The sequence below is a fragment of the Brassica napus genome, chromosome A9 (genome assembly GCF_020379485.1).
Source record: "Brassica napus cultivar Da-Ae chromosome A9, Da-Ae, whole genome shotgun sequence".
Lineage (NCBI taxonomy): Eukaryota > Viridiplantae > Streptophyta > Magnoliopsida > Brassicales > Brassicaceae > Brassica > Brassica napus.
In genome coordinates, this window is record NC_063442.1 from 4,501,587 (window position 1) to 4,514,317 (window position 12,731).

The 12,731-nt window shown below is 31.5% G+C and overlaps 1 protein-coding gene across 2 annotated transcripts; it reads left to right on the forward strand.

The window, feature by feature from the left end:
• The first annotated feature begins 788 nt into the window (after positions 1-788).
• LOC106366156 (U-box domain-containing protein 41) lies at positions 789-2,873 on the forward strand. 2 transcript variants are annotated; one of them, XM_013805719.3, is made up of 2 exons: positions 789-1,344; positions 1,456-2,873. In XM_013805719.3, exons 1-2 carry the CDS (start codon positions 939-941, stop codon positions 2,751-2,753), a joined length of 1,704 nt encoding a protein of 567 aa, XP_013661173.2. In that variant the 5' UTR covers positions 789-938; the 3' UTR covers positions 2,754-2,873. The 2 variants fall into 2 exon arrangements, with proteins under 2 accessions (XP_013661173.2, XP_013661174.2); XM_013805720.3 differs by having other exon boundaries at positions 793-1,344; positions 1,471-2,873.
• The last annotated feature ends 9,858 nt before the right edge of the window (positions 2,874-12,731 follow it).

Genomic DNA, 12,731 nt, shown 5'->3' on the forward strand with positions numbered 1-12,731 from the left:
CCTAAAACATGTAATGATAAGTAACATAAAAAGTATGAGGTGTTTCATTTTTCTTTGGATCCGAATGTGAGTAACAAAAGCAATAATGTGTAGTATATTTATATTATATGTTTTGTGTGTGTAAAATCTTTTCGTTTATAGTACTAACTAAAGTTTTTACCAAAAAAAAAACATAAATTTTGACAAGTTGTTAGGTGTCTTTTTTAAATCTTGCTTTTTTAGAGAAATTAATATTTCAAGATTTTCTCTTAAAATAAGTATTGAGATTTACCATGTGTCTTTTGTTTTATTTTATTTCTACTTTTTCTCTCTCTTTTGTTATTCTTAATTCAATGATTAATTTTTATGTTTGTATTTTTTTGGTGTTATGATAAAATAGCATTCTGTAAATACAACACAAACTTCGTCAATTTTTGTATTTGCCTTATGTAGGAAAATAAGACTTCTTTGTGCTCTTTCTTCTTTGTCAAGAGATTCAAAACTTATTTTCTTTAATCAAACCTTTTAGATGTTTTTTAATTTTTTGCTTCGCAATATGGTTAATTCAATTAACGGTAAATTAATATAACCTTCTTTGAAACTTTAATAAATAGTATAGCAAATTTTATAAAGGAAAAAAACTATTAAAAAACTTGTGTCTGTTATTCAAAAAGTGTCTTTAAACACAATCAAAGCGTTAGTTAAACAAATAAAAGAAACAAAACAAAACAAGACATATCTTAGTGGATGTCATGTTCTCTGTGTTTTTTTCTTTTATCTGATCGATAAATTTCAGTAGGCCTACTTGACATCCTATACCGACTTTTTCTCACTAGAAACAACACAATTATTTTATCAAAAACTTTATATCACAAAATTATTGCTATCTCGTTTTCTGAAGTATGTAACACGCCTGACTTGTCTCCCATCGGCAATTATCATTACCGTCCTCCTCTGCGATGGGTGGAACTAAGAAGAAATGGTTCTCCTTCCACCAACGATCAGCATCCGCCACCACTACAACTGTACCGCAACACAAACACGACGAAACTCCACCTGAGTTTCTCTGTCCCATAACAGGATTCCTCATGTCCGATCCTGTAGTTGTCCCATCTGGTCAAACCTTCGAGCGTCTCTCCGTTCAAGTCTGTCGTAACGTAGGATACGTACCGGATCTTCTCGATGGAACCCGACCCGATTTCTCCACCGTCATCCCCAACCTCGCCATGAAGTCCACCATCTTCAGCTGGTGCGACAGGAATAAAGTTGACCATCCTCGTCCTCCTGACTCTGCCTACGTCGAAAACGTGGTTCGTGCCCGCATGAATAAAGATCCGCAGAGCCGCCGGATTGGGACACAGCCAAGTAAAACATTAGTCTCTAATTTTTATTTTTTTTGAAAATTATGTACATAAAAATATTGACGATTTTATTAAAAATGTTTTTTTTTTGGTTTGTTTTATTAAATGTTTATAGCCTCCAAAATTTCAGGTTCGGCTCTGGGTGATCCGGAGCCTGAGATTCTCCCTCCCGTGGCTGAGAATTCACCTTCAGATTACGATGCTGTAATGGAGGCGATACGAGCACGTTCCAAGAACTCACTGTCGCCGTCTCCGTCGCCGACAACATCACTTGAGTCAGTTACAGTCGGGCAGAGTCCATACCACCCGACACGAGCCGTTAGTATGTTCTCTTCTTCTTCCACTACTTCATCAGGAGTTTATATCGGAGCTGAAAGTCCGAACGCTATCTCTTTCTCGTCCTCCGACTACTCTTCTTCTTCCTCGATGTCGCCAGAAGAAGAAGAGATCTTCAACAAACTGAGAACCGCCGACATTTTCGACCACGAGCAAGGTCTCATCCTGCTAAGGAAGATGACAAGAACAAGCGAGGAACTTCGAGTTTCGCTCTGTACAGACCGTATCCTCTCTTTCCTCCGATCACTTCTCGTTTCACGTTACAACCTCGTTCAGACAAACGCGGCAGCTTCTCTAGTCAACCTCTCGCTCGAGAAACAAAACAAAGTGAAGATCGTACGTTCAGGCTTCGTTCCCTTATTAATCGACGTGCTTAAATCGGGAACAACGGAGGCTCAGGAGCACGTCGCCGGAGTTTTGTTTAGTTTAGCGTTGGAGGATGAGAACAAAATGGTGATCGGAGTTCTCGGCGCGGTGGAGCCTCTCCTCCATGCGTTACGTTCTTCGGAGAGCGAAAGAGCGCGTCAAGACGCGGCTCTTGCGTTGTATCACTTATCGTTGGTTCCTAGTAACAGGACTAGGCTGGTTAGAGCGGGTGCGGTGGCGACTCTGCTTTCGATGGTTAGGTCCGGTGAGTCCACGAGTAGGATACTTTTGGTGCTTTGTAACCTCGCGGCGTGTCCTGACGGAAAAGGAGCAATGCTGGAGGGTAACGCGGTGGCCATTCTGGTGGGGAAGCTAAGAGAAGGTGGTGGAGAAGATTCTGAGGCGGCGCGTGAGAATTGTGTGGCGGTTTTGTTGACGCTTTGTCAAGGGAATTTGAGGTTTAGGGGGTTGGCGAGTGAGGTGGGAGCTGAGGAAGTGTTGAAGGAAGTGGAGGAGAGAGGGAATGGGCGAGTGAAGGAGAATGCGGCGAAGATTCTGCAGGCGATGAGAGGAGGAAGCGGTGGAGGTAGTGCGTTTGGAGAAAATGGGGAGGCGCGTGAGTGGAACCGTATGCTTGAAGCGTCTGGGTTGAGTCGAACTCAGTTTCAAGGAGGACAAAACGGGGGTTTCGCCTGTTCTTCCCAGTTCTAGCTTTTTTTGTTTTTGTTTTTGGCTTTGATTGGTGACATGAGTTACCATTGATTAAGTTTGAGTTAAGGGTGTAATTCAAAAATGTTACCATTCATGAGTTACTTTTATTTTTTTGAGTTAGTGTTCGAGTTACAATGTATTATATATGAGTTACAATTTTGAGTTAATCCTTTGAAAAAATTGATAACTCAAGTCTTAACTCAACATCAAACAAAATGCCATGTATTAGAAGTTGAATTAGTTTTTTTTTTTGGTTTTAAGTCAGTTATCATACGGTTACTTTTTGAACTTTCACATTTAAAAAAAATGCATTCATAGTTGTCTCACGTGAAACATTTATTTTATATAGATGTTTACTAGTTAGTCCATTTATAAACTATTAGTTCTATTTAAACTATCTAAGATTATTTCTATAATTTAATTGCTAAATCTATTTGGTAACTAAAGGTTTTTACATACATTAAATTATATGTAAATGTTGTCCCAAGAAAAAAGTTGTCAAAAAAATGTATATGTAAATATATATGTACATTTTGGTAGAAGATTTACATAATTATATTACTTTATTTCCTTAATTTTAGTTTAATTTAATTTACTTAGTTTAATATATTTTAAATTTAATCAATTTTATAATAAATTTAATTATTATTTATAATTTTTTTGTTAACATGTTAAGTTATTATTACTGATATTTATATTTTATATATATATATATATATATATATACTGCAATTTATACATCAAAAACGTTACCAGTCAATAAGTAAAAAAAATTGTAACTCATATTTTTTCTGCGAATTCACAACATAAATCTACAGTTTCTACCACATAGTTTCTACTTCGAGTTACATCAAGTTATAATTTTTATTGTAAATCAACTTTAAATCAACATGTCACCAATCGGAGCCTTTGTTTTTGTTTTGATTATCTTCGCTCTTTTTTCTTTATCCTTTTTGATAAAAATGTTTTTTTTGTTTGATTGATTGATATCAATGGGTGTAAATTATCAATTTGCGCGAAATGTAATAATACGTGATTATTGTTTCTATGTTGTTTAATACTAGAAGCGAAATGTCCATTTGTCTGTAAAGAGAGACTAATGCTTTTGCATTGTTAAATAATCACTTAAGGTTTATCTTGTTTGATAGTTAACACCTTGTTCGAAAACTCATAGATGGTTAAGTATTGATAAGTTAATATTTAGTTCCGAGTATGTACTAAATTTTTAAAAATGATTACAAATTACTAAAATTATTTCATCTCATCTTATACATTAATTGAGAAGTCATTTAAATGATGTTTGCTTATGTTTCGTTCATATTATATATAAGGCACTATTAGATTTTTTTTATGTTTTTAAAGCACACACATGATTTATAAATCACTTGTCAAGATTATGAAATTATTTATAAACTTCTTCAAAACATTTTTTCTTTACAAAATCATTTTATTAGAGTTTTAACTGATTTATAAAATTTATATAGGTTTATAAATTCATTTGTAGGATTTATAAAATTTTATAAACTCGTTTGAAAATGTTTCTTAATCTAATAAAACATTGGCTTTAGGTCCCTAATTTTTCGAAAAAATACATAGACATAGAGGTCTTTAAAAAAAATTGAGAAAATTGTTTTTTAGAGCAAAAAAATGATAACTATGTCCCTTTAGACTAATTTCATATACTTTGTATTTCATTAGACTAATTATTTTTAAAATGGCAGTAATGCCTTTAAATTTGTAATTTTTTATTTTTTCATTATTTTTTTTTATAAAAAAAATTAATTTTTTTCAAAATATGAAAGTGAATAATCCCAAATATTTTGTTTCCGTATTTTTAGGAACTGATTTCTTATCCGTAGAATATAGCTAATCTGTAGAAGTTGATTTCTACAGGTTTTTAGAATTATAGTAATATGTAGATTTTGATTTCTACATGTTTTAGATTTACAGTAAATCTGTAGAAGTCGGTTTCTACGTGTTGTAGATTTATATTAATGTGTAGATTTTGATTTCTAAAAATTTTAGATCAGTAGGTTAAGCGCGGAATGTGTGTTTTAAATATTTTTAGATTCAATGAAAAAAGTGGATTTTGTTTTTTACTTCGTAGAATGTCATTTCTACTTTATTTTAAACATAATCTAAAATTTATGATTTAAACATTTTTAGAACTAAGAAAAATACCACTAAGTTTCTATTGGTATTTTATCAAAAGTTACTATTTTTTCAATTCTTTTTGGTTTGTAAAACTATTTATTAAATTTATTTTCAAAAATGTTAAAGGATGTTATGGGTAATGACACAAAATAGATATTAGTCTAAAGGGACATAGTTATCATTTTTTTGCTTTAAAAAAACAATTTTCCCAAAAAAATTTAACCCCCAAATTTGTAAAAAAAAAATTAGTTGAGATCTTAAATAAATTTTCTGTGGACCCCTAAATCTCAGGCAGCCCATGGCTCACGTTTCTACAAGAATAGGATTTTGCTTCAATGGGGGTTATATCTTTTGTTGCTTCTACATGGTAAACCTTAAAACTTGTTTAAGATAAAATATTATAACATTGTTTTCTAAAAAAACGAGATTTAAAAAGATTCTTAGTAAATTGTCAAACTTGTTTTACGAGAAAATCTTTGAAACTAAGAAAGACAAGATTTAAAAAGATACGGTCAAAACATATTTGTAAAACAAATTTACTAATAAGGTAAGATATTATTTAGTACTTTAAATAGAAAGACCTTTCACACAAATTTCTTTTAATAAATACTGCACATTAATGCATTTATACTCCACTCATAATCATTTAGACAAAAAAAAATGAAATACCTCGTACTTTTTATATTAGTTACTACATACTGTAGGCTACATGAAGCTTGCAAAAAAAAATCGCGTTATACTTCATAACGAACTTGGTCCTGGTAGACTTCTCCAGTTCCATTGTGTTTCCAATGACGATGATTTAGGTACACAAACCTTAGCCTGCAATGTTTTTCCATATATCATCTCATTCCATGATGAATTACTTCGTGTAACAAGATGGACATGTTTGTTAAGGCAATGAGCTAACATGGAATATTTCTATCAAATTCAAGCATACAAAGCAGGAGATAGATTTATCCCTAAATGTGGCCAGATTCGTGTATGGACGGCCAAACTTGATGGGATATACTTTTAGAGAAACCTTGATACACCACCCGTTTAAGCACTATACTGGAATAAAACGACGGAATAAAAAAAACGTATTTCTATCTTCTCAGAAAACTGTAAGCATATATCAAAAATATTATATTAACAATTGAGTTTTTGTGATATATATGTTTGTCTTTCAAATCTCTGATGAGGTTTTAAAAACGTGTCATAGTTTTGGTATTGTCATATCCATTCTTGATGTTTTAGCAACCGTTATCTTATGGTCACATCCCCACATTGTCTATACATGATTCTGATAATGTGTACAGGGTTTAGTGGAGAGCTGAAATAATGATATGATAAAGGTATAATCCAAGGATTACTCGACCACTGGTTTGGTAAGCTTGACACGAGTTCGACTTTTTACTTCATTCTTTATTGATAAGAATGAAAACATCATGTACTTAGAAACTTAGGTTATTCATTAAGGGTAACACTAATTTTAACCACTATAACTTTTAACGTGAGAGTATAATAATATTTAAACATGTTAAACTAACTAATATTAATTTATTTAAAATAATAAATATTTATGAATAATTATTTTAATTTATATATATTAATGAATTGAAAATATATAGATAATTATAATAAAATAAAGTTTTAATTAAATTTAATCTGTATTTTATTATAATAATTAGTTTAGTTATTCATATTTATTATTTTTGTTAATAAATTAAATAATATATCAATTTTTTAAAAATATATATAATTTATTTCTTAAATTTTATCCAATTGTGTAAATAAATATTTGATTTTTTTATTCACCATATTATAAAATTTTAAATAATTTAATTAATTTTCTAAAGTTTAGTTAATCTTTCCACGATATCGAGAATAAAGTTTTGAAAATCGGAATCTAAGTTTCCAAGTGCATGATGCTATCATTCTTATCAATATAGTATGAAGTAAAAACTTGAATTGGTTTCAAGCTTACCAAACCAGTAGTCAAGTATTCCTTTGATTATAACCTTTCTCATATCATTATTCAGCTGTCCACTGATCCCAGTACTCAGTACTACACACACGAGGGCTTTCAGGCTCACGTATAGACAATGTAAGGATGTGACAATATATAAGATAACGGTTGCTAAAACATCGGGAATGGATGAGTCAATACCAGATATATGAGACCTTTCTAAACCTCATAAGAGATTTAGCAGACAAACATTTATATCACATAAAGTCATATGTTATTATAATATTTTGATTTTTCTTTTTGATAAAGGGTTTATTATAATAAAAAAGCTTCAAAAATAAATTTTTTATGTTTAAGTAATAAGAAAACAATTACAATATTTTGATATAGCTTATAGTTTCATGAAAGAAATAGAATTACATTATGCTTTATTCCAGCGTAGTGCTAAAACGGGTGGTGTATCAAGGTTTCTTGAAAAGTATATCCCATCAAGTTTGGCCGTCCATACACGTATCTGGCCACATTTAGGGATAAAATTATATCCTGCTCTGTATACTTCAACTTTATAAGAATATTCCTTGTTAGCTCCTTGCCTTAACAAACAAATCCATGCTGTTCTAATAATCACATCGTCATGGAACTCGATGACATATGGAGGAGCATTGAAGTTTAAGTTCTTGACGCCTAAATCATCGTGTAGAGAATAACAATGGAACTCGAGAATTCTACCCGGACCGAGTTCGTTATGAAGTAGAACACGATTTTTCTCGCAGGCTTCGTGTAGCCTAAAGTATGTAGTTACTAATATAAAAAGTATGAGGTGTTTCATTTTTTTTAAATCTAAATGATTATGAGTGGAGTACAAAGACATTATTGTGTAGTCTTTATAAAATTTTTTTTTTGTGAAAGATCTTTTTATTTTAAACTACCAAATAATATCTTACCTTTTTAGTAAATTTCTGTTACAAATATGTTTTGACCATATAATTTTAATTTATTTCAAGATTTTCTCTTTAAATAAGTTTGACTAGTTGGAAAGTATCTCTTAAGTCTTGTTTTTCTTAGAAAAATAATATTTTAAATATTTTCTCTTAAACAAGTTTTAAGGTTTAACCTGTGGAAGCAAAATAATATAGAGAATAAAACTAGTTTAACCCTTATTTATCTGTTAATTTAACTCTAATTTTATTTTAATTATTAGTTTGTATTTCATACCTAATTTACCATTATTTTTTTTTGTTAACAAAAAAATAATAATGAAAATACCATTAATAAATTTTCGGAATATTTATGATTTTGCCACAGACAGACTTATTTTGTTTATGTTTTATGTAGTCACAAACTTAAATATATTTTTCTTTAGCCACAGATTTATTTAAATATCTACGTACTTAATAAAATTTCTACAGACTTGTTATAACAAAGGTTATTAAACTCGTTTATAATGCTGCCATTAGTGGATTGGCAAAATCGTTTGAGCCATTATAGAAACTCCAAGTCCAAGTTGTCTACTGGTCGACCACAAGCTTGTTGACTTCCAGTGGCTGATATGTTTCCCGTTAAGACAACAATTCTAAAGTGATGTACATATGTTGAAGGTTAATATTAGCGCACATGATGTCATGATCTATATCTCAAGCAAAAGTGTACTCTATCGGGTTTTTTTATCTGATGTTTTAGATTTGTTCACATATTTAAAAAATATTTGATTTAGTATATTTTCTAAAAAATAATTACTAGCTAACTATAGTTCAACTTCTATCTGATTTAACATATATCTAGTAAATTGGATCTGGAAACTAGAAAGATGTGTGGACGAGAGAGAAAGACACAATAATAAAAAAGTTTAAAACATAAAACGTGCGTGCTTTATCGTTTGGTCAAAGCCAGACAGTTCGTGTGAAGATGTCAGAGGACAACAAGCTCTGAACTATTCTACGAACATTCCGTGTATACAACAGGATCCATTAAACAGATTTGATCAACCAGTCCTGTTTATTGCCAAATTGAATACAGACAAGAGGAAGGCCGAGTACTGAAACCAAAATTGTAGTTAAAACTATTTAATAGCATGTACAAGTGGACAGCAGCGGAGCCACCTTAGATCCAGGGGTGTCAAGTGACCCATATGAAATCTACAAAATTAATTTAGTTAAAACTATTTAATTACATTGTTAAATAATTCGATACTATTTTTGAACAGGGTCCAAAATAAAAATGAGACGGCCCTGATTAAGAATATTTATTGGACTCGACTCACAAAAGTGAGCACTTCTCAATACTCCTACCCAGCTCAACAGCAGTGTTCTCGTGGACTATAAACTATTGATCGTTTTGGTAATATAAATTTTTTAAAGTTGTGAAAAGTCTCTACAAGTAGTAGTCGTGTATACTTATGATGAATTGTCAAATTTTCAGTTTAAAATTGCTTAAACTATTACTGCGTAAGGTAAGTTCAAAAAGAAAAACTGTTACTGGGTATATTTTGCAGTTTTTATACTTCACTAGTGCACAGTGTATTATTACTGGTTCATTCAAGTTTGTGTTTGATCATGGGATAAGGTCTTTGTGAACTAAAATTTTAAAAAGTATGTTTAGTTGAGAGTCTTGAGACTAGTTTGTGCTTGCCCCTTGACTGCATGCTTGGATATTAAAAATATAGTATAAAGGGGATTTGCACTAGATAGCAAAAATATAGGAGATAATTAGGTAGATGGGTAAGACACTGTACCTTTTTAGGTAATACCAAGACAGTCCTTATTTCCACAGGAAAAGCAAAGTACAGTATCTGTTACACGTCAGACGTGATTACTTAAAACAGACGGTTGCATACAAAAAGTGTCAATAATGCAAAGAATTAAGACTTTCTTTTTTTTTTATGCAAAAAAAAACAAAGGGATCTGTAATAATATTATTCCCCGAATCGGTCTCAATTCCCAGTTCCTCCAAACAACCTACGGGAGTAGGTGAGTACGAGTACGACAAGTAGCATCGGTCTCATCCTCAAATCATGTGGATTCCGAGTCACCGCCATTAAAATTGGTATCTTTTCTCTCCTTATTACAACAACCTTTGTCGTTTCTTTCATGTGTGTAATAACGAACATGTGTTCTGTTTCTTATGTTTTCTTCAAGCAAAGTTTGTTTCTTTTCTTTCATTTTTGCTTTTGATTTTTTTTCTCCCAATGAAAAAAAAAGTTTCAGATTCAATTTCCAAATGTTGGCAAATCTCAGCCATTACTCATCTCCACCGGGTTCACCTAACGAAGTCCCTGTAAGTCGACAAAAATAGTATTCAGACAATTATACTCGAATCTGGTTTCTATATTTTGTACATGGTTTTTATGTATATACTCAAATCCGGTTTCTATTAGTTGTACCGGGTTTTTATGTATAGGCAACTACGGTTTCTCCTCTTCGAAAATATCTTATCCTCACCGAAAATATCTTCTCCTCTTCTCTTCACTTCTCCTCTCTAAAAATATCTTACAACTCTTCTCTCACCAATTTGGAAAAATATAACCGATTTTGTACATTTATTTACTTTTTCAATAGGTTCAAAAATAAAACTAATAAATAGTCATAACTTCCGGTTGCAGGTTACTTGTAAAATATATCAAAACTCTTCTCTCTTTAATTTTTATAGATACATCCGGTTGCAATAACTAATATCATAGTTTTAAAAGAATGTAGCCGGTTTTGCTAAGTGTATTGCGTTTTGAATACAAATTTAATTATTTGCGAACAACCCGGGTAGCAGGTAACGAGGAAGGTGTGGGTAAAGGAGATAATTGGCAACTCATGGAAAAATTGTCATGGTTCGCCAATTATTAAAAAGTTTACATAGATTTGCAATTACCACGCTGAATTTTGATTTCTAGCTAAATAGGCGTAGTATAAAATAACTAAGACAAACTCATTTCCTTTGTTTGCTATTTTGGTTCTTCAAGTCAGATGTTTATGTATGTATATAAAAAGTATACTGAATCATATAAATCAAATCAATTCGTAGACGCTGCTTTATGGAGCAAACAACTAGGTCCTCTCCACGTGTTTCAGACAAATCAATATGATCAAAAACTGAAAATATTTCACATCTTCTAGTTGGCAAATTTTTTCAGATCAAACATTAACATACTTTTGTTTGTTTGTTCCACTTGGAAAGACAATCATAGGACAAGACCTTATGACTGGGGCATAAACTAGTGTTATCCATAGGCTACTTTTGTAACCTATAGAAAGCTAATTGATTCATATACCATGTGACAATAAGAACACGGATGAATCATGGGAACTTGAACATGCTTTTGTATGGATCATTATTGCAGTTTTCCGCATGCTTTATGATTTCTTGGTCCAGCTCTAATAATACTTCTACGTACATCCTTAAAACTTTTTGTATATATTTTAGTATATTTAACCGAAATAGACTTTTTCATAAAATAAATTTTGTAAAAATCAATTATTCTACGTTAAATTTCACAAAAAATGTTTAAAGTGTGGCCAAATTTTAAGGTCAATATATATTTGTAGTCGCACAATCAAATGAATATATGGCCTTGTGATGGATTCTTTAGTTTGATTTTCTGTGAATGGTTTTTTTGAGGGGACTAGTTGATCTTTGTGTTCGTGACCTGGATGTTAAAGTTAGGTTTCATTTTGTCTAATCAAAGTTGTTGGAAGATAAATTTAAATTGGATACAAAAATACTCATACTACTAGTAATCCGCAGAGTGGTACGCATCATGTTAAATGAATTTCGCACCTTCCTCCAAGAATTTTCTAATTGCTTTAGCTATTTATATATGAATATCTCCCTTGGAACAGGTGAAAGAAGAAGTTGAATTGGCTCTTGCAAAGCACTAACAGGCATCAAGTGGTAAACCTTCTTTCCAAAATACATATTGATTACTCCGGTTTGAGTTTAATCACCTTGGAGGGTTATGGTTTTGTGTCAAATCTTCACAACACTGCAGAATGTAGTGGCCAGTACAGTGATATTGTTGACATGGAAGTTACTCCACAAGGTTTATATGAAGACTTCAGTCTCTGAAATATATGTGTAGGCCGGTTCGGTGCAGCCTGACTATTTACTGGGTTTTTCTTGGTCCAGTTTAGAAATCAGGAAGCCTCCGGATCTATACCTGTATAGACCGGACCTCAAACCGAGATTTAAATTTGACACCCTTAATTTTCGACTTAACATGACCATTACACCACACGTTGTTCACGTGTCATGCTAATTAAATTATCAGCTACACTAATGAAAACAAGTACAAAGAGCTTTCATGCTTTGATTTGATAACATTGGTTCACCAAATATGCATATAAAATGTTAAAATGTTAGTTGAACCACCCTGGGTTACGTATGACAAAGAAGCCCATCATATTAAGTTACTTTTGCTTGATTTGCACATATAGATGTTTGAAAGTTACAAGTCCTATGTTCTATATTGTCTACATTTGTACCCATAGTTTGATATGTTGTCGACATTCAATCAATTTATGATATTGAGAGGTATGCACTTTCGTAAAAAGAAATATTATTTCTACCACAACCATTTAAAATTAAAAAATTAATGTATTGAAAGCTAAATAAACAATATGAATCTAATATTCATAAACTATTAAATAATATATAATTATCATAATTCGATAATCAGAATAACATAAGAAATTTAATAATTTTCACTGATGTTTTGACATGTTATTGATTTTACAACATTGCATTTAAATATTTGACATATGTATTTATTTTATTTTTGATAGTTAGATTTAGGTAGGAGTGTCAAAATGAATTATCTCGCTCAATTCAGCTCAACTCACAGTGAACTCGGATATTTCATGAGCTAACTCAGCTCAGCTCATCTATTA